The sequence below is a fragment of the Pleurodeles waltl genome, chromosome 4_2, assembly GCF_031143425.1.
Source record: "Pleurodeles waltl isolate 20211129_DDA chromosome 4_2, aPleWal1.hap1.20221129, whole genome shotgun sequence".
Lineage (NCBI taxonomy): Eukaryota > Metazoa > Chordata > Amphibia > Caudata > Salamandridae > Pleurodeles > Pleurodeles waltl.
In genome coordinates, this window is record NC_090443.1 from 195,334,759 (window position 1) to 195,358,072 (window position 23,314).

The following is a 23,314-nucleotide window of genomic DNA, read 5'->3' on the forward strand; positions in this document are numbered from 1 at the left end:
TTAAAGGTACCAAGTTTGCAATAAAAGAGGGAGCCAAATGTAAACGGACATAGGTAGGGAAAATGCACTTTTTAAAAAAATTACAAGAACACACAGAAAGTCTGTGATCTTACCACCTTCTTTGACTCTTGCTTACTGGGCTGTTCAGTGTGCTGATATGCTGGGCTTACAAAATGGAAATGGCTGTCTTAGGGTTACCTCCACAAACTTAAAGGGCCAGTTCAGGTGTGAGAGGAAGGCTCAGGTTGCCTTGGAGCTAAAGAGCCAATCATCAAGGCCAGGCTGCTGTGACAGGGAGGTGCTCCTCTAATCATAATCTCCTTGGATACTGAAACAATGCACACTTCCTAGCTAGCAGGTTCTACTTTTCAGGTAAGGGGCAATTTTGAAACCACTGAAATACTGCTTTTCACACACTTAAACTAATCACTTTTTCAAGCCAAAAATGAGTGCTGTATACACTATCCCAGCACAGAGCAGATTACGTAGTCTCCTGAACACACTCTGGTTAGAAACTGAGGTGTATTTAGCCTTTATTAAATCTTGTGGGGGAGTGAAGCTTATTGCAGTCTTTGTGAAAAACTAGGAGGAAAATTCATACAGTTATGGGTAGAACAAAAAAAAAACAATTTAAAGGTACCAAGTTTGCAATAAAAGAGGGAGCCAAATGTAAACGGACATAGGTAGGGAAAATGCACTTTTTAAACAAATTACAAGAACACACAGAAAGTCTGTGATCTTACCACCTTCTTTGACTCTTGCTTACTGGGCTGTTAGGGTTCAAAGAAGATGGGCTCACAAAAATGAGGTGCCTGTCTTGGGGTTACCTCCACAAACCCAAAGGGCAAGTGCAGGTGTGAGAGGAAGGCTCAAGTTGCATGGGAGCTAGAGTGCCAATCACCAAGTCCAGGCTGCTGTGCCCAATTCTTTTACCAGGAGGCAGTGGAAAGACATATGTCACTTTATGGCACCCCTGAAATGAAGTGTCTGCGGTAATCTGTTTCAGTGATGTGCCAAAAAAAACACAACTTGCTTTATTTCTCTTTTCTAAGGGTCTCTGGGGAATGAGGAAAAAGGCAAAAGGCTGTGCCAATCTCTATTTCATGATTTTCCAGAAGGATTCCCCCATCTCATCTTCTCTCCCCACATTTGTTTCTACTTTCAAAACTATTATTGAAAAGAGTACGTGGTCTTTTCATGGTTTGGTCTACCCACTTGCTTCTATAAGTACATCAAACTACTCCTTAAATAGTGCTAGTTTCTCTTGCCATGTACATATTGCATCTGTTCCCTTCTGGTCCAAATATGTATAAAGCACCAAAGAATATATGAGAGGGCATCAAATGTTTAATATTATTGCAGGTAGAATGAAACACCAATATATTCCCATTGACCTCAGGGATATTGTTATTCATAAAGATTAACAAATAATATTTCAGGTTTTCCAGATTGTAGTGGATAGCTATTCTACCTGTTATGACCTAATTCATCTCAATAACACTTTTTCTGGCACCCTACCATCCATGACAGGGGGTATAATCGAAGCAGGGTTTTAAAATGTTCAGGGCACAGCGCTTTAAAAGTAAAATTCTTAAGGATATCAAGCCTTTGCCTGAAGTAAGTGCAATTGTCCTCTTTACCCCTACCATATTAGTTCATAATTTCACAAGGAAGTTATCACTGGATACTATGGATACGCCCTTCTTTGTTCTTTGATCATAGTACTATGCTGAGGACACACAGGGGTTTCTTCCTTTCCTCCTTCTACTTTTACTCAGTCCTATAGTAATGCATTTTCCTGCTATGTGTGCAGTATAGCTTTGGACACAGACACTATGTAAATGTGAATACATTATAAAGAAAAGGAACAGAAGATATTAATTATTAGCATGATTTTAACTTTTGTGTTAATTAAATTTCTCAAATTGTCTAGAGAAAAATGCTGACTCTGGAGAAGACTTAACTATGCCTGGGAATATCAGTCAGAGGATTTGCATCTGGGTTTCCCATTACCACTGAACTCAGATAATTGTAGAAACAAGGTCAGTAATGTTCAGGAACTGAGGCTATGTAGAAAGCTAATAGTAACAAGTGGGCTCTGACTTTCCTGTACCAACACATTAGAGTGCAAATGATAGTAGATAAAATGGGTCGGGGTACTTAGACCATTTTGTTGGTTGTTATAGTTGGCACAAAAGGTACATTGTGAGTAACAGCTTCCTCATCAGTTTGGCCAAGAAAGATTGTCCTATAAAACAAATTAAATTCTACCTTGTGTTGATCTCTTGGTTTGACAGATGCTCTTGCTGGAGTTGTAGAATCTCCTGCTGTTTCTCCTTCACTGACTCACGTAATTTCCTATTTTCTGCTCTTTCCTGCTCCAGGTCAATTTCAGTGTTCTTCAGTCTTGATCTTGATGATAAGAGAACTTCTTTCAACCGCTCCAGCTCCTTGAAGTGCTCTGTAGAATTTAAGAGTGCTTTATGAAATAAGAATTAGAACAGCTCATGCAATATGTATTTCACATTCATACCTCAATGTAGCTGTACCTAAAAGTAGCTATAGCCCAGAATACTTGCTTGACTATGCTGGCTAGTCTAATTCGTACAATGTTATATTTATGCATTTGGCACCCTGGTCTTGGCAGGAGAGTTCTCTATTTCAGTTTCTTTTCTTTTCACTTACCAGTTCAAAACCTTTACGTTTCTACAAGTAGTAATGTTTTATTTCTTATTGGAAGCTTTCTGCCCAGTCTTGCTGTTTTTAGCATCTGTACTGTGTAAGAAATTGTGGTATTCATTGAAGGGGGTGAGTACCCACCTCAAGTAATAACTGAAACCCTTGTCAGGGTGAACCTATTATCAACCCCATGGAATCTATGGCACAGAGCAGACAGGCTTAACTCAGAGGCAATGTGTAAAGTATTTATGCAGTACTCAAACAGTAATGAAGTAAATAGAGTAAATTGTCATAAATAAAACACCAAAATGACAAATATCCAATAAGAAAAAACAGTTATACATTTTTAAAGTTAGAATTTGAAAGTAGAGCCAAAAAACGTTAAGCACCAACGGCAGTCATCTGCTTGCTCTTATATGCAAGTTAAGGCTAACCATGATGCAGCACGAGTCAAATATCGAAACTAGATGCGACTGGACGGAGGTTTTCACCTTGGAGTTGGTCTCTAAAATGAAAGTAAAAAATCCTCATCAGGGCAAGGCATCAGGGTGTAGCCAAAAAGGGCTCCACGCCATCACATAGCTCCTGGAGGAGGTCTTGGTGGAGCTACTGACTTTTGGCAGGAATGCTCAGAGTGGGGGTAATTTGAATTTAGCACCTGCAGGGAACCCAGTGAAGATTTCTATTTCCAGAGTTAGTTACTTTTTCAGAGCTTTTCTTCTTTAAATGTGGCAAGGTTGCAGGCTGTAGCAAAAGGGGCTCCACAAGACCAGATTGGTTCTCTGCAAGGTCTCACTGATTAAGATTTGCTGCTGTGGAAAAGTTATGAGGAAGAAAAACCTAAATCTTCAGCTAAGGGGCACCCCATCTTGGTTGCATTGGCTTGGCATGTTGGTCCCAGACCTCTGAAAGTCTTTGACGCCAAAAAGGTTTTAAGTACCAGGTGTCAGGATAAGTTAGGAGGAGTACACCTTGAGACCAGCCAAGACCCCAGGACCTTGGAGACAGCACTTGAGGGTCAAGTCTTACTCCAGAAGAGGCCAGCCACAAGGTCCAGGGCAGGTGTAGTTAGAACTGGTCTGCTGGGCAGTTGCAGAAAACGTCTCTAGCTTGTTGTGTCCCTTTAGTTAGAACATGAAAGAAGCTACATGACCCTTGGAGTCCACTTCTTTGTCCTCGGCTTAAAAGGGAGAGCACATCAAGTCTGCAGGGCTCTTCTCAGGTCATAGGCAGCAGGTCCAGTCCTCTTCTGTTCTTCCATAGGTCCAGAAACTATTCTGAGGAGGGTACTGTGGGTGCCATTTAGGCATGGCATAAGACTGTGGTGGAGGAAACTCATGGTCACTCGCTAGTCGATGGGGTAAAAGATACAAAAGGTGACACTGCCCACTTTTGCAGCATTTCATGGGTGTGCTACTGCAAACAACCCGACAGTACCCCTCTCTAGCTATAAGCATAATGGTGCAAACTTTCTTCCCCTGGGCAGAGCTCCTGTGCCCACCCTAGAGGTGTGGCCAGAGAAATGAGCAACCCCTCATCTGTAGTCACTCAAAACATGTTCTAGGGGCAGCAATCCCACTGGGATTGGAGACTGTCTGACTAGTGGACAATGGAAGGGGGCAGACCAAGGCATTAATTACATCAGCCTCTGACAGGGTAGGGCTCTTCAAAGGTTAATTAACGTCCTGGGAACGGCCCAGATGTTCATCCTGGCAGAGGAACAGAATATCTCCCCTCACTCAGAGCCTTTGTCCCAGTTCTGGGAGCAAGTTCATACATCATTGGAGCTCTTGATTTTCAGGTGACAGTTGAAGCTCATACAAATGAGTGTCTAGAGACTTTAGACTCGAAAGACATATCTTTCTAAAAGTAACTTTTTCAAAATATTAATTACAAATCCAACTTCCCCAGTAAAGTGGGTTTGTAATAAATATTTTGTAAATTCCAAAAACGAACTTTTTCCTAGTCAAAGATCATATTAAATCTAATATTACATCTCAGTGATGTGGTGGATGGCACAATGGGTGCTGCAGTCCACTTGTAACTTTTAACTTATAGGCCCTGGGTACACTTTTGACCCATATGCTATTAACACACAGGTCGGTTCAATAAGCCAATCAGAGGTATAGCAATTTTATCATGTTGAAAGAGAAACACAGGCACATTATACCTGAACAAACAGCCAGGGCAAACATCTGGGAGTATACCATGCAATTTATGGTCATATCCAACACACCACAACTAAAAGGACTTCCTTTTTTCAGCTGAATGTTCCTTATTATCACATTTCAGAGAGATATCAGGGACTGTAACCATGTTTTTTGTATATCTTTGTTTCTTCATTTTTTGACAGAAATATTGCAAATCAGGTCAAAAGAAAAGATACTATTTTCCATATAAACCAATAGAATGCTTAACAAATGATAAAGCTTTTTTAACAAAACCATAACTGTATTGTTGTCATATGATTGACACGTAGTTAAAATGAAAACATTTTGGTGGTCATTACGACCCCGGCGGTCGGTGGTAATATGGCGGTAAGTACCACCATATTATGACATTGGTGGGTTGGCTGAAACTAACTCGCCAATGTACCACTCCGCCCGCCACGGCGATAACAGACACCGGGCTGGAAATATCCATCTCCAGCCCGGCGGCCGTCATCGTTCTGCCTGCAGGATTATGATCCCACCTACTGCCATGGTTTTCGTGGCTTTCTTAACGCCACGAAAACCATGGCGGTAGGCACTATCAGTGACAGGGAATTCCTTCCCTGTCAATGAAAAAGGTCTACCACCACTCCAGTTAGCCCCCCACCCCCCTACCTCTCCAAAGCCCCCCACTTCCCCTACATTCACCCCTTCACACACACACACGCATACACCAATTCCCACATGCATCCAAGCATGCATACATCCATTCACACACACATCCGCACACTTTCACACATACACGCAGACACCCACACACATAACACAACATACACGCTCTCACACCTCCATACATGCACACACGCATTCTACACGCAACACACACCCGCATAGACGTACACACAAACATTCACACAAACCTCTACACACACACACACAACACCCCCCTCCCCTGTCAGAGACTCGACATACCTGTTTTCAGGGGGTCCTCCGGCAGGAGACGGGACGGGGCGCTGCTGCCACCAGCCGCGCCCACCAGCAGAACACCGCCAGGCCGTATTATGGGACATAATACGGCTGGCGGCAGTCTACTGGCATGGTGCTGCTGGTGGCATCAGCGCCACCTTACTGCCATCCGTCGGCATGGCCACAGACGGATTTCCACCCTTCTTGTGGCGCCAATCCGGCTGCGGTCATAATATGGCAGATGGCTGGTAGCCATTGTCAAAATGAAGGCCTTTGTCTTTAGAACTGTGCTTATGTTAATATCTGTTAAATGCAGGCCTCAAATTAAAAATGGCAAAGTTTGCTTGCAGTAATTTTTCCGCACTGTATCTTCACTCTTTCCTTTTCCTCCTTGTGCATTCAACATACAATAGCTATTTTGTAAATAATGTTTTGAAACATATTTCCTTCCCATGTACAACGTGATTCTTCATTCCAAACTGTGTTAGTGAAAGGCCTCATCAAAAAGGATCATGAAATGGCCCACACAAATGACTGCAGAACAGCCCACAATGGCCTATCTCCTGTTATGACAAACTACAGGAAAGTTATTGAGCATTTAAAACTGGAGGTCCCCCAAAAAGAGGTGAATTGTTCCAGAATGAAGAGGACACCTTGTTAGAAATGGGGGTTTCTGGTTAGCTGGGGTACGCACTTAAGCCAGCCAGAGCCAACCTGCAGTCTAGTCAGGATCAGTCAAATGCACACCTAAGATCACCTGTACTCACCCTCTGGTAGCGTGATGCAGAGCAGGCAGGCTTAGCTAAAGAGCCATTCTGTAAATTATGTGTGCAGTGCAAGAACTACAGTAACACAGTGAAAACACCACAGAAAGACTCCATACCAGACTAGAAAAAATAATAATCTTTATAATATTTATATATGACCAAAACAACAAAAATACAAAAGGTACTTTTGAATCAGTCACTACAAATTGATCAGTGCTCATTCATCCTTCAAGGAGATAAGTGTGTGATTAGTTCAACTATATCCAAGAATAGCAGCATTAGCATGTGTCCCATATGTGCAACAGAAGGTTTCTTTGTTGAGTAGCACGCTGTCAACAATGAAATGCTGTGTCTAATGCTAGCAGTACTAGTTTGAGTTTGACGAATGTAACAGTAGGGAGTTGGGCACCTCCTTCCAGACTAAGCATGTTTTCCTTCAACAACAGGGAGCTGACTACTAGCAACACTAGCATGCATCGTGGTGTTGCAACACTGGGCTGGGCACCTTAGTCTGCCTTCACATGTGTGAAATTTGTGTAATTGTGAAAAAGGGGTATGATCTGTCAACTACGACTTGCATGAGGAGTCAGAGTGTCATGTTTCTAGGCTGCTACAAATCTCCTTTACTTTCTGAGTTTGGGTGAGGTGCTGCTAGCTAGCCGATGAAGTCCGGCTGACAGCTTCCAGTCGGTGTGGGACCCACTCTTTCACCCACACGCGGTAGTGCTATTGCCCTAAACCAAGCAGTCTTACCCAAAGGTGAGGATCCTACGACATGGTACCACCAATGTTTGGTCAGGCACAAATTTAATGGATCTCCCGAGTATCTCTCTTGCATGCTAAAAGTACCCTAACTACCTTTATACGAAGAGATACGTGGTGTTAGGGAAAAATCCTCCTCAGCTAAATAGGTAACACCTACATTAGTCTGTAGGTTGTTCAAGCTTGAACCTTAAAAGGATTCCCCAAATTGGTATTTCTATCTCTGACCTTTACCATCTTAAAATCTGGCGAACCTTCAACTGGTGGCAATGTCAGTAAATATGAGACAACCTCTCATACAACATTTATTAACTCAAGGACTCACTGATGAGGGTGGGGATTTAACATTCGTGATAGAGGCATACAGAACAAAAATGTTTTATTGTTGGGTAACTTTTCCGGCAGCAGATGCAAACACACACAATTTTCATAATTGCACAATAGCAAACATACCTGCACAATACAGGAATTATGCATATTTAGAAATACCACATTCTTATCAAGAACACCAGAATTGGTTTGAAGGCACCCTTCCACATGTTATTCAAAATATTAGATTAGGGCCCTTTAAGTAAAATGGACCTACATGGCCATAAGTGGGCACACATACACCACATCTCAATGTACAAAACATGCCAGTAGTGGATTTACGCTGCTTATAAAATAATGATATAGATATTATATATATTATATATATATATATATATATATATATATATATATATATTTCTACATCCAAAAAGGACAGTAACAGAGCAAGCACAGGATATCATCTCAGTAATCCTTTATTGCTAGTAGACGCGTTTCAGCTTTTGCCTTTCTCAGTACTGGCCCAACCGCATAGTGCTGCAATAATATGGAACTGTGAAATATGGAGGTAGGAGGGCCGCGTATTTTTAAATAGCTGTGTGACATTGAACAATTAGCATTCATGATGCTGCACAGTGAGACAAGGCAAGATGAACTATTCAGCCGACTTTTGATCTATATGGAGAATGAGAAGTACATCGCGAATGCTGGCATTTGGCATAATTGAGTAAAAGACACACAGAAATAGCTGCCATGGACTTTGAATACCAAAAAGATGGCAGGAGTCCTCTTTTGTGTGTAATTACCAATTAACCAATATAAATGTCATCTGTGGAATTTAAAAGCATTGTTGCAACACTATGTGGTTCGGCCACTATTACGAAAGGCGAAAGCCGAAACACATCTACTGGCAATGAAGGATTACTGGAATGTTATCCCATGAGTGCTCTGTACCTGTCCTTTTTGGATGTAGAAATGCAGATATCATGGGCTCACCACCACACAGCGGAAGCACCCAACCCTGAGTGCAGGCGAGTTACTGGTGAACTTAGGAACTTAGGAAATGAAAAATTAATATATATATATATATATATATATATATATATATATATATATATTACAATTCCTGATGCTGACCTTAAATACCACCCCTTTGAGGGCTGTTCCAGCAGCACCACATTTGGCTACAACTGGGATAAACCCTGCGACCGTGCATTCAATAATGGGTAAGATTCCCACCAAATGTGGAGGCATTCTGTTTTGTATAGCACAGAAAGTAAATGTGCTGGAAGCAGTTGTTTTTTCCCCCAAACAGGACTCAAAGATAAACTTTGCATTCTCACAATGTGTTTGCCCTTTGGGATGGTTCCTTTGGTAGATAACTGTTCCACTTGTGGCACAGTATTTGCTGCAATATGCACTAGAACACAAGGTACACCAAACCTTGTGAACCTTCCAGATGTGTTAAAAGAAATTCAACATGAGTGCGGGAGGCCCCCATCCTGGATTTGGGGATGTAATTAATAGACAATCTTGCCACGATATCCTCAATTATGTTAAGTAATATTAAAGTGGAGGCAGAAGCATTGGCAGAACACCAGCCGCTCTGAGACGTTCCCCCACAAGAACAGGAATGCGACCTGACAAAGATTAACGCCAAGACTTATACTAGTATAGGTCCGGATAGTCTGGGAGTCAGACCAGGTAAACCACAATTACAAGGTAAATCCAGTAAGGATAATACCAAGCAAGCACAAGAGGGTTAAAAAAAAGCTGGGATAAGCAGAAAAATAACAAAGATAAACCAAAACAAAGAGGAGAATCTCCGCATTCTGAGACCTCAGAAAAAAAAAAAACAATCTTAAAAATTGTGAAACTTTAAAAACTCCTGACAGATATCAGTATACTGATACTCACCAATCTCATTCCCTCCAAGACTCTTGAAAGAGGAGGGTGGTTAGACCACCGAAACGAGTACGTGAAACCAAGAAAGGAGTCACAACGCTCTTTGGAGATTTTCACAAAAAAGGAAGAGAAACTTCCACAAGAAAACCCCCAATTCAAAATGAAAAAGGTTGCCGCAATTTTGGCTAAACATGCCGCACATTGAGAACTTTACTGAAGAATAGGGGGTCTGCAGTGACTCTGCTAGACAGCTCAGCAGAGGTCACGATAGTTCACCAGAATCTTTGTGAGCTTTTGGATGTGGCAGCAACTTACAACTTACTTCAAGTTGAAATAGTGGGCAGGTGCTTCTACCCACCCAACAGGGTTTACAAACTAAAAATTCAAATTGAGGGAGACATTGAGCAGACCATAAAAGTGATCTTCTGGGGAAGATTAACACTAATTTATGACATACAATTGGCAGATGAAGATTGGTCAACTGAATTTGTCTTTACGCTCCCACAAGGGGAAGATGTAATTTTTTTTTCTTTCTCAGTTCTTGTACCTCACACAGGCTTCAGTGCTGTATCGCAAACATGTGGGGTGGGATATGGATTCTCCCTACCATGTCATTCCGATAAGATCCACTCCAGAAATACAACCTCAATATCCCATTAAACATGAGGCTAATGCTCCACTGAGAGAAATTCTCTCACAATTTGAATACCAGGGAGTAACTGAACTCTCTCTCATGAATAACTCTTTGGGCCATATTTATACTTTTTGACGCACAACTGCGCCAACGCAGTTGTGCATCAGAAATTTCACCACCGGCTAACGCCATTCCAACGCACCATGCGGGCGCCTTATTTATGGAATTACTTTAGCCGGCGCTGCGGACTGGTCTGAGTAAAAAAAAATTACTCACACCAGGCTGCGCCAGCGTATGGGAAAATGGGGGTTGTGTGTTAAAAAATAGTGCAAGTCAGGTTTGAGGTACAAATCAGGCCTCAAACTGGACTTGCGCCATTTCTTTTGACGCACAATCCCCATTGACATGACTCCTGTCTTAGCAAAGACAGGAGTCATGCCTGCTTGCCCAATGGCCATGCCCAGGGGACTTATGTCACCTGGGCATGGTCATTGGGCATAGTGGCATGTAGGGGGGGGGGGCCAAATCACGCCCCCTATGCCACTTAAAAAAAACGTTAAAAAATACGTACCTGAACTTACCTCTACTTCTCTGGGATGGGTCCCCCCATCCATGGGTGTCCTCCAGGGGTGGGTGAGGGTGGCAGGGGGTGTCCCTGGAGGCAGGGGAGGGCACCTCTGGACTCCTTCCGAGCCCACAGATACCTTAACGCCTGCCCTGACCCAGACGTTAAAAAACGGCACACATCAGGCTGTGCGCCGTTTTTTAAGGCTCACCCCCTCCTGTGCGTCAAAATGACGCTGGGGGATAAATAAGGCGCACAGGCCTTAAAGTCATTTTTTGGACGCCTACCTTGCATATCATTAACACAAAGCAAGTTCCCACTTCCAAAAAATGACACACATGATGGAATTTTTACATCCGCGGGGTCGGGCGCCAAAGTATAAATATGGGGCATGGTTTGTGCTGAAGTTGCGTCAAAATTTTTTACGCAAATTCGGCGCAAACAGAGTATAAACATGCCCCTTTGTTTCCTGTAGCTAAGCAGGACCATTCACATAGAATAGTCAGATATTACAGACACTTAAATAGTCACACATGTACATTTGCCAAACAAAACTCACATAGCACAGCACTAATTAACAAGACAGTGGCAACAAATCCAAAATAACCTTGGGTATTTCCAATGGTTTCTTCTACCAAAATTTAGCAGCTGAAAGCCGGAATCTAAGTATATTCTCCATGTTGGGCTCACAAAGGAGATTTTGTCACTTAACTCAAGGATATAAGAACAGTCACAGATTGTTTTCAGCCTGTGTGACATCAACATTGCACAATATTGATCCTGAGATGTTGTCTTATGTAGACAACCTCAACACAAAGGTAGCCAGGATGGATCACATTGTTTTGGGATATGCCACACCAGGCTACAAATTTAGGGCCAAATTAAGAAAAGTGGCACTGCATGCAGCGCCACTTTTCTTGCGCCCCTTAGCACCCCCCCTCCCCAGGCCACCCCGTGTGCGTCATATCTAAGATACAATGAACCATGGCGGTAGTTAGGGAACTAGCTTCAAATTCTTTTATGCTAATTCGGAGTGTTGCAGGATTAGCATAAAAAATGTTGACGCTAATTCTGCAAAGCCCATTGAGGTTAATTGTAAACAATGGTGTGCCTCTTTTTAATGCCTGTTCTGAGCAGGCGTTAAAAGTGCTGAAAAGAAATACACAAAGAAATCTCTTAGATTTCTTTGTGCTATTTTTTCAGCCCCCCCTAACGTGGGAACGCCCCCTTTGCATATGCCTGGCGTAGGCATAATTTAGCGCAAAGGGTTACAAAGTGGTGAAATGCATGCCTTGTGCCACTTTGTAAATCTGGCACAGCGATTTTGACCTCATTGGGCCACATTAGCATAGAAAAAATGATGCTAATTATGACAAACTACAGGAAAGTTATTGAGCATTTAAAACTGGAGGTCCCCCAAAAAGAGGTGAATTGTTCCAGAATGAAGAGGACACCTTGTTAGAAATGGGGGTTTCTGGTTAGCTGGGGTAGGCACCTAAGCCAGGCAGAGCCAACCTGCAGTCTAGTCAGGATCAGTCAAATGCACACCTAAGATCACCTGTACTCACCCTCTGGTAGCGTGATGCAGAGCAGGCAGGCTTAGCAAAAGAGCCATTGTGTAAATTATGTGTGCAGTGCAAGAACTACAGTAACACAGTGAAAACACCACAGAAAGACTCCATACCAGACTAGAAAAAAAAATAATCTTTATAATATTTATATATGACCAAAACAACAAAAGTACAAAAGGTACTTTTGAATCAGTCACTACAAATTGATCAGTGCTCATTCATCCTTCAAGGAGATAAGTGTGTGATTAGTTCAACTATATCCAAGAATAGCAGCATTAGCATGTGTCCCATATGTGCAACAGAAGGTTTCTTTGTTGAGTAGCACGCTGTCAACAATGAAATGCTGTGTCTAATGCTAGCAATACTAGTTTGAGTTTGACGAATGTAACAGTAGGGAGTTGGGCACCTCCTTACCGACTAAGCATGTTTTCCTTCAACAACAGGGAGCTGACTACTAGCAACACTAGCATGCATCGTGGTGTTGCAACACTGGGCTGGGCACCTTAGTCTGCCTTCACGTGTGAAATTTGTGTAATTGTGAAAAAGGGGTATGATCTGTCAACCACGACTTGCATGAGGAGTCAGAGTGTCATGTTTCTAGGCTGCCACAAATCTCCTTTACTTTCTGAGTTTGGGTGAGGTGCTGCTAGCTAGCCGATGAAGTCCGGCTGACAGCTTCCAGTCGGTGTGGGACCCACTCTGTCACCCACACGCGGTAGTGCTATTGCCCTAAACCAAGCAGTCTTACCCAAAGGTGAGGATCCTACGACATGGTACCACCAATGTTTGGTCAGGCACAAATTTAACGGATCTCCTGAGTATCTCTCTTGCATGCTAAAAGTACCCTAACTACCTTTATACGAAGAGATACGTGGTGTTAGGGAAAAATCCTCCTCAGCTAAATAGGTAACACCTACATTAGTCTGTAGGTTGTTCAAGCTTGAACCTTAAAAGGATTCCCCAAATTGGTATTTCTATCTCTGACCTTTACCATCTTAAAATCTGGCAAACCTTCAACTGGTGGCAATGACAGTAAATATGAGACAACCTCTCATACAACATTTATTAACTCAAGGACTCACTGATGAGGGTAGGGATTTAACATTTGTGATAGAGGCAAACAATGCATACAGAACAAAAATGTTTTATTGTTGGGTAACTTTTCCGGCAGCAGATGCAAACACACACAATTTTCATAATTGCACAATAGCAAACGTACCTGCACAATACAGGAATTATGCATATTTAGAAATACCACATTCTTATCAAGAACACCAAAATTGGTTTGAAGGCACCCTTCCACATGTTATTCAAAATATTAGATTAGGGCCCTTTAAGTAAAATGGACCTACATGGCATAAGTGGGCACACATACACCACATCTCAATGTACAAAACATGCCAGTAGTGGATTTACGCTGCTTATAAAATAATGATATAGATATTATATATATATATATATATATATATATATATATATATATATTTCTACATCCAAAAAGGACAGTAACAGAGCAAGCACAGGATATCATCTCAGTAATCCTTTATTGCTAGTAGACGCGTTTCAGCTTTTGCCTTTCTCAGTACTGGCCCAACCGCATAGTGCTGCAATAATATGGAACTGTGAAATATGGAGGTAGGAGGGCCGCGTATTTTTAAATAGCTGTGTGACATTGAACAATTAGCATTCATGATGCTGCACAGTGAGACAAGGCAAGATGAACTATTCAGCCGACTTTTGATCTATATGGAGAATGAGAAGTACATCGCGAATGCTGGCATTTGGCATAATTAAGTAAAAGACACACAGAAATAGCTGCCATGGACTTTGAATACCAGAAAGATGGCAGGAGTCCTCTTTTGTGTGTAATTACCAATTAACCAATATAAATGTCATCTGTGGAATTTAAAAGCATTGTTGCAACACTATGTGGTTCGGCCACTATTACGAAAGGCGAAAGCCGAAACACATCTACTGGCAATGAAGGATTACTGGAATGTTATCCCATGAGTGCTCTGTACCTGTCCTTTTTGGATGTAGAAATGCAGATATCATGGGCTCACCACCACACAGCGGAAGCACCCAACCCTGAGTGCAGGCGAGTTACTGGTGAACTTAGGAAATGAAAAATGAATATATATATATATATATATATATATATATATATATATATATATATATATATATATATTACAATTCCTGATGCTGACCTTAAATACCGCCCCTTTGAGGGCTGTTCCAGCAGCACCACATTTGGCTACAACTGGGATAAACCCTGCGATCGTGCATTCAATAATGGGTAAGATTCCCACTAAATGTGGAGGCATTCTGTTTTGTATAGCACAGAAAGTAAATGTGCTGGAAGCAGTTGTTTTTTCCCCCAAACAGGACTCAAAGATAAACTTTGCATTCTCACAATGTGTTTGCCCTTTGGGATGGTTCCTTTGGTAGATAACTGTTCCACTTGTGGCACAGTATTTGCTGCAATATGCACTAGCACACAAGGTACACCAAACCTTGTGAACCTTCCAGATGTGTTAAAAGAAATTCAACATGAGTGCGGGGGGGCCCCCATCCTGGATTTGGGGATGTAATTAATAGACAATCTTGCCACGATCTCCTCAATTATGTTAAGTAATATTAAAGTGGAGGCAGAAGCATTGGCAGTACACGAGCCGCTCTGAGACGTTCCCCCACAAGAACAGGAATGCGACCTGACAAAGATTAACGCCAAGACTTATACTAGTATAGGTCCGGATAGTCTGGGAGTCAGACCAGGTAAACCACAATTACAAGGTAAATCCAGTAAGGATAATACCAAGCAAGCACAAGAGGGTTAAAAAAAAAGCTGGGATAAGCAGAAAAATAACAAAGATAAACCAAAACAAAGAGGAGAATCTCCGCATTCCGAGACCTCAGAAAAAAAAAAAAACAATCTTAAAAATTTTGAAACTTTAAAAAATCCTGACAGATATCAGTATACTGATACTCACCAATCTCATTCCCTTCAGGACTCTTGAGAGAGGAGGGTGGTTAGACCACCGAAACGAGTACGTGAAACCAAGAAAGGAGTCACAACGCTCTTTGGAGATTTTCACAAAAAAGGAAGAGAAACTTCCACAAGAAAACCCCCAATTCAAAATGAAAAAGGTTGCAGCAATTTTGGCTAAACATGCCGCACATCTTGAGAACTTTACTGAAGAATAGGGGGTCTGCAGTGACTCTGCTAGACAGCTCAGCAGAGGTCACGATAGTTCACCAGAATCTTTGTGAGCTTTTGGATGTGGCAGCAACTTACAACTTGCTTCAAGTTGAAATAGTGGGCAGGTGCTTCTACCCACCCAACAGGGTTTACAAACTAAAAATTCAAATTGAGGGAGACATTGAGCAGACCATAAAAGTGATCTTCTGGGGAAGATTAACACTAATTTATGACATACAATTGGCAGATGAAGATTGGTCAACTGAATTTGTCTTTACGCTCCCACAAGGGGAGGATGTAATTTTTTTTTCTTTCTCAGTTCTTGTACCTCACACAGGCTTCAGTGCTGTATCGCAAACATGTGGGGTGGGATATGGATTCTCCCTACCATGTCATTCCGATAAGATCCACTCCAGAAATACAACCTCAATATCCCATTAAACATGAGGCTAATGCTCCACTGAGAGAAATTCTCTCACAATTTGAATACCAGGGAGTAACTGAGCTCTCTCTCATGAATAACTCTTTGGGCCATATTTATACTTTTTGACGCACAACTGCGCCAATGCAGTTGTGCATCAGAAATTTCACCACCGGCTAACGCCATTCCAACGCACCATGCGGGCGCCTTATTTATGGAATGACGTTAGCCGGTGATGCGGACTGGTCTGATTAAAAAAAAATGACTCACACCAGGCTGCGCCAGCGTATGGGAAAATGGGGGTTGTGTGTTAAAAAACGGTGCAAGTCAGGTTTGAGGTACAAATCAGGCCTCAAACTGGACTTGCGCCATTTTTTTTGACGCACAATCCCCATTGACATGACTCCTGTCTTAGCAAAGACAGGAGTCATGCCTGCTTGCCCAATGGCCATGCCCAGGGGACTTATGTCACCTGGGCATGGTCATTGGGCATAGTGGCATGTAGGGGGGGGGGCCAAATCACGCCCCCCTATGCCACTTAAAAAAAACGTTAAAAAATACGTACCTGAACTTACCTCTACTTCCCTGGGATGGGTCCCCCCATCCATGGGTGTCCTCCAGGGGTGGGTGAGGGTGGCAGGGGGTGTCCCTGGGGGCAGGGGAGGGCACCTCTGGACTCCTTCCGAGCCCACAGATACCTTAACGCCTGCCCTGACCCAGACGTTAAAAAACGGCACACATCAGGCTGTGCGCCGTTTTTTAAGGCTCACTCCCTCCTGTGCGTCAAAATGACGCTGGGGGATAAATAAGGCACACAGGCTTTAAAGTCATTTTTTGGACGCCTACCTTGCATATCATTAACACAAAGCAGGTTCCCACTTCCACAAAATGACACACATGATGGAATTTTGACATCCGCGGGGTCGGGCACCAAAGTATAAATATGGGGCATGGTTTGTGCTGAAGTTGCGTCAAAATTTTTGCCGCAAAATCGGCGCAAACAGAGTATAAACATGTCCCTTTGTTTCCTGTAGCTAAGCAGGACCATTCACATAGAATAGTCAGATATTACAGACACTTAAATAGTCACACATGTACATTTGCCAAACAAAACTCACATAGCACAGCACTAATTAACAAGACAGTGGCAACAAATCCAAAATAACCTTGGGTATTTCCAATGGTTTCTTCTACCAAAATTTAGCAGCTGAAAGCTGGAATCTAAGTATATTCTCCATGTTGGGCTCACAAAGGAGATTTTGTCACTTAACTCAAGGATATAAGAACAGTCACAGATTGTTTTCAGCCTGTGTGACATCAACATTGCACAATATTGATCCTGAGATGTTGTCTTATGTAGACAACCTCAACACAAAGGTAGCCAGGATGGATCACATTGTTTTGGGATATGCCACACCAGGCTACAAATTTAGGGCCAAATTAAGAAAAGTGGCACTGCATGCAGCGCCACTTTTCTTGCGCCCCTTAGCACCCCCCCTCCCCAGGCCACCCCGTGTGCGTCATATCTAAGATACAATGAACCATGGCGGTAGTTAGGGAACTAGCTTCAAATTCTTTTATGCTAATTCGGAGTGTTGCAGGATTAGCATAAAAAATGTTGACTCTAATTCTGCAAAGCCCATTGAGGTTAATTGTAAACAATGGTGTGCCTCTTTTTAATGCCTGTTCTGAGCAGGCGTTAAAAGTGCTGAAAAGAAATACAAAAAGAAATCTCTTAGATTTCTTTGTGCTATTTTTTCAGCCCCCCCCTAACGTGGGAACGCCCCCTTTGCATATGCCTGGCGTAGGCATAATTTAGCGCAAAGGGTTACAAAGTGGTGAAATGCATGCCTTGTGCCACTTTGTAAATCTGGCACAGCGATTTTGACCTCATTGGGCCACATTAGCATAGAAAAAATGATGCTAATTTGGCACAAGGAGGAGCGAGGGGCTCTTAAATCTGCCCCTTAATTTCTAGAAAACAGACTACTTTTCTAAGTGTCCTGTTTTTAGGATACAAACTATCAAATGAGAGAAAGTACCTGGCGCCTCAATTCTTAGAGAAATGGGCCCAATTACAACCATCAAGAGACTGCAATCGTTGCTGGGTTTCTTTAATATTGGCAGAAATTACATTCCAGAATATGCCCAACGCATAAAACCACTCATTGATGTGATTCGTCCAGATGTCTCCAGCAACCACTGGACACTACAGCATACACATATTCTTAGAGCATTACAGATTGACATGCTTGAACAGAAATATTAGCACACGTGACAACAAAACAAATTTGGTAATCCGTGTACTTCTGAGTTCCATCAGGTTCACCTATGCCACATTCTAATGAAGGTGGCAATATACACACAGCATACAAATAACACCTGTACTCTAATGCAGAACAATGTTTTGCATCTACAGAAAAGATACTGACTGCTGTCCAAATGGCTGTCAAAAAGGAGAGCCCACTAGTCCAAGGGAAACACGTTATTGTCATTACCCTGATACCAGCCCTCAAGGCAGTCACAGAAGCAAGCACCCCAGTGCAAAAGCATTACATCCACATTGGATGCATTGGACTACCTCATTCACTGCCATTGATGTTGATTATGTTTTTGATCAAAAACTTCAGACCCAAGAATTTCTTCAGTATGAACTTGAATATCCTTTGTCTACCAACATTCTGCCTCTTGATCAATAAAGAATCATTTATACAGATGGTTCAGCTCAACGAGCTGTAGGTACCAAACACAAATAGTCTGCAGCTTGTGCAGCATTCTGTGGAGTGTTTTGGGATTGTCAACTCCACCCTCAACAGACCTACACAAGACCCTAGGGGACTGCAAGCACAACTTGCACAGTTCAAAGTTTTAATTTTGGCACTTGAGCACACAGATCCTGAACTTTTTACCTTGTTTATGTGTGATTTGTATTACTGTGTTCTGTCCTTTAATTAATACTTACACTTCTACCACTTTAATGGGTTCAGAGACTCCAAAGAAAACATCATAAAACACAAATTCTTGTGGCAGAAGGTGGCAGATCTCAAAGAGAAGCTGCCACAAGCTCATGTTGTGCATACACAGGGTCACCAATATGTTGGGATACATGTTGTAGGAAACTCTTTGGCTGATGTAGTGGCCAAATCTGGTGTAGCTATGGCTTATGTTGCTGTGATAACCTGCTCTCATACAAGGCTGAATGATTAAACACTGGCTGCTGTGATAGCTTCTGCTGATGGCAATCTCTCACCAAAAGCATATCTTGCAAAATATTTTTACCACTATTGTACCCAAAACATTGCCTTTGCAACAATATCAGGGGTGGGTGATCGTGTGATCTCCAACTAAGAGCACAGATAAGATCTGATAAAAGCATTGCATAAAGAGGTTGCTTCTGCCCATGCTGGTGTGGCTGCTACTATCTCAATTTTGGAGAAATACTATTGGTGGCCTGGTCTATACAAATAGACCAAGCAGTATGACCTTAGTTGTGATCTTTACTAACAAATTAAAGGGTTCACTATAAAAAAACACCCACCACATACACCCCTCTTAATTTCCAACAAACCTTTGTAGTGTGTGCGCCTGGACTATTGCGGTCCTTTACATTCAGATGATGCATACTAATATATTCTTGCGGCTGTTGATTCATGCTCCAAATTTGTATGGGTGTGGCCACACAATCGGCCGCTGCTCAAAGTGTTATTAGAGATTTGCAAGTTTTTATCAGTACACCAGTTTAGAGACATAGCCAATATTTATCTAAATCAAATAAGACCAAAACAACAAAAATCCAGCATGCCCAAGCAAAGATATGATTTTTTAAAGTAAAAAAAGAGTATTAATCCACAGAAATCAATGGATGCGTTGTTTTAGTGCAAAGTACCTGGGATGTATCAAAAATAAAGTTGCACGGGCGAGCGTGCGTCGGAAAAGCAAGCAATGTGTCCATTCCTCACTCGCAAGTGAGGCTGTGCGTCAATTCTTTCTCTGCCGCTAAGCCATGTGTCGATTCTTTCCTCTCAGCGAAGGGATGCGTCTATTTCCAGACAAGCACACTCAGGTCAGTACGGTGATGTTGAAGATTTTGGTGCCCAGGGTCAGTGCGTGGAACATTCCGATGCTCTGTCCGAAGAGTCTGTGTTGAGAACAGGGGCTGCCTCGATTCCCCAGCCACGAGGCAAGCGCTGCCTCAAACTTTCAGCCACAGGACAGGCGCTGCATAGATTTTTCTGCCATGCACACAGTGGTGCATGGATTTTCCCCCGCAGGTTACCAGTTTGCACTTCTAAGGGCCCAGGGACTGGATATGGCACCACTTAGCAAGTCAGGACTCTGAGCAGAATAGCCCAGGAACTGGCAGGTGAGGTCTTTGATGTCCCTCAGACTTCAGAACAGGGGGCAAGCTCAGTCCAAGCCCTTGGAGAAATTTCACAAGCAGGATTTCAGAAAGCAAAGTCCAGTCCTTTCTCTCTTAAGGCAGAAGCAGCAGCAGCAGCAGGCCAGCACAACAAGGCAACAGACAGAGTGGCAGGTCCTCCTCAACCATCAAGCTCTCCTCCTTGGTAAAGGGTCCTCTTGATCCAGAATTAATCTCAATGTCTGGCTTTTTGGGTCCACTACTTATACTCATTTCTGCCTTCAATGTAGGCAAACTTCAGAGGAAAGTCTGTTGTTCACAAGATCCTGCCTTGCCCAGGCCTTGCTCCAGATGCACACCAGGGGGTCGGAGACTGCATTTTATAATGACAAGCACAGTCCTTTTAGGAGCAGGTGTTAGCTCCTCCCACCCACTCTAGCCCATGAAGACTCATCAGGATATGCAGGACATACCTCAGCTCCCTTTGTGTGACTGTCTAGAGTAAATTCACAAACAGCCTAACTGTCAGTCTGACCCAGACGTGTATTCAGCAGCCAAGTTGAGGCACAGAATGGTTAAGCAAGAAAACACCCACTTTGTAAAAGTGGCATTTTCAAACAGACAATCTAAAAACCAACGTAACCAAAAGATGTATATTTAAATTGTGAGTTCAGAGACCCCAAACTCCATATCTACATCTGCTCCCAAAAGGAAACTGCACTTAAAAGAGGTTTATAGGCAATCCCCCATGCCATGTTAACATATGGGAGGGATAGATCTTGCAATAGTGAAAAACAAATTTGGCAGTATTTCACTATCAGGGCATGTAAAACACATAAGTACATGTCCTCCCTTTTAAATACACTGCACCTTGCCCATGGGGCTGCTTAGGGCCTACCTTAGGGGGTGACGTACATGTAGGAAAAGGGAAGATGTGGGCTTGGCAAGTGGGTACACTTGCCAGGTCGAATTGCCAGTGCAAAACTGCACATACAGACACTGCAATGGCAGGTCTGAGACATGTTTACAGGGCTTATCATGTGGGTGGCACAATCAGTGCTGCAGGCCCACTGGTAGTATTTGATTGACAGGCCCTTTGCACACATGGTGTACTATACTATGGACTTATCAGTAAATAAAATATGCCAATCATGGATAAACCAATCACCAATACCATTTAGACAGAGAGCATATGCACTTTAGCTCTGGTTAGCAGTGGTAAAGTACCCAGAGTCCCAAAGCCAACAAAAACAGGTCAGAAAAAGTAGGTGGAAGGAGGCAAAAAGTTTGGGTATGACAAAAAGGGCCAGGTCCAACAAATAGATAATGAAATATGGAAGCTTACACAAATGGAAGCTGCTGCACGTTTAAGGCAAATAGACAAGGAACATTTAGAGAAAGCTTCGGCCATTGTCGATAATGGTATGAACACACTGTCCAACTGCATTCACGCATTAAACAATATAGTGTCCTCTGCTCTTGACATCATTCAAAATGACATCACCTTGACACCATGGACAGAGTCAATTTTGGTCCATTATGCAGTTGAGTACGACACTGCAAGCTCTAAAAAATGGAAGCACGTTAACTCTAAGGAGTTATTTGTCACATTTAACCTGACATGAAAACAACAGGTAACAGCTAAGAAGGAAGCTAGTTACATCATGCTTAATATTGAAAAGGTTAAAAAGTTGACTTTTTACTGTGGCTGAAATATCATTGTTAGTATGGGTAATACATGGAGTAATCTCTCTGCCAATATCAACATTCCAATTTACTTTGCGCTTAATACACTTTCCAGTTGGCAGATTTGAGCTATTAGGAAAAAGTTACATCCATGAGGTGTAGGAACTGCCTTTTGATTACAAGTGCTTGAATAGTGAGAAAGAGGTCTTTCTTAGAGGTAGCAAATGTGAAACATCTGTAGGCCATTCTATGATTTGTAAAAAGATGGCCTTACATGACATATGCAGCATATCCGTTGCATATTTAGCTTGCTATCTGAAGAGTATTCCTGTCCCTTTATTTAAAACTAGTCAGGAATTGGTCACTGTCATTTAAACTGGTTTTTAATTGTGTGCATCCTGTCTTCCGTTGCTTGTGGTGCCCTTTAAAATATGCACTGGAGGTGTGTCTTACCTTACAACATGTACCTTCTTTGGATGTAAATCTGATGATGTCCTTGATGAGGGTTCATTGCAGAACTTGTCCATTGAGACTGCAGTTGTTGCAGGATGCCTTCTATTAGTCACCCTTTGTGGGTTTAGAGGGTCCTGGCGCTTTAACATCTGCCACAGCACAGAACGCTGCCCTCTGCTGGAACTGTGGCTGAGATGACAGATCACTTGTGCTTCATCCACCTTTTGTCTGGCCAGCTGGTGGATTTATCGCCTGCTGAAGTGGGGTCCATCCTGGATTCCATCTCCAGTGACTTGCTTAGAGACCTCCTGCAGGATCATGATTATTTTTAATTTGGCATTTGGAAGTTTTTCTAAATTCTTAAATTGACCTGTTTTCAAATTTGGCCACATCATTTTTCTTGGTCTGCTTGTCAACTTGGACATCTTTTATCTCTTTCATGTATATTTTCACCTGCTTTTAGGTAGTTAGTATTAGTGTCTTACATTTACCTGTCCTTACATGCATTTCACTCAGTACCCTGCTCAAGGCTGTCATGTTTCTGTACACAATAGTTTACTTAGTATTGTTGCTCCATCAGTTACAGAGTCAACCCTCAACCATAGACATATCATCACATCAGGCCTGTTCTTACAACACAACATGTTTTCTTATATAAACACTACATGGACCTAAGGAGGGTGGAGAGACTTCCAGCCATGGGCCCCAGAGGCTTTGCACAATTTCACTGACAGCTTCACTCATCCTGACTTTGCAAGTGTGACACTTTGTAGAACTGAGAGAAAGGGGTAGGATCTGTCAATCACGACTTCCCTGACGAGTTAGAGTGTCATGTTTCTATGCTGACACAAATCACCTTTACTTTCTAGGTATGGGTGAGGTGC

General features: G+C 42.4%; 1 protein-coding gene across 1 annotated transcript in view; it reads right to left on the reverse strand.

Moving 5' to 3' along the window:
• LOC138292459 (myomegalin-like) overlaps nucleotides 1-23,314 on the reverse strand; it is a 1,643,599-nt gene that overhangs the window by 305,636 nt on the left and 1,314,649 nt on the right. Inside the window, exon 28 of the mRNA XM_069231077.1 lies at nucleotides 2,272-2,461. Coding sequence (XP_069087178.1) covers nucleotides 2,272-2,461 — 190 coding nt within the window. The remainder of the gene's footprint in view (nucleotides 1-2,271; nucleotides 2,462-23,314) is intronic.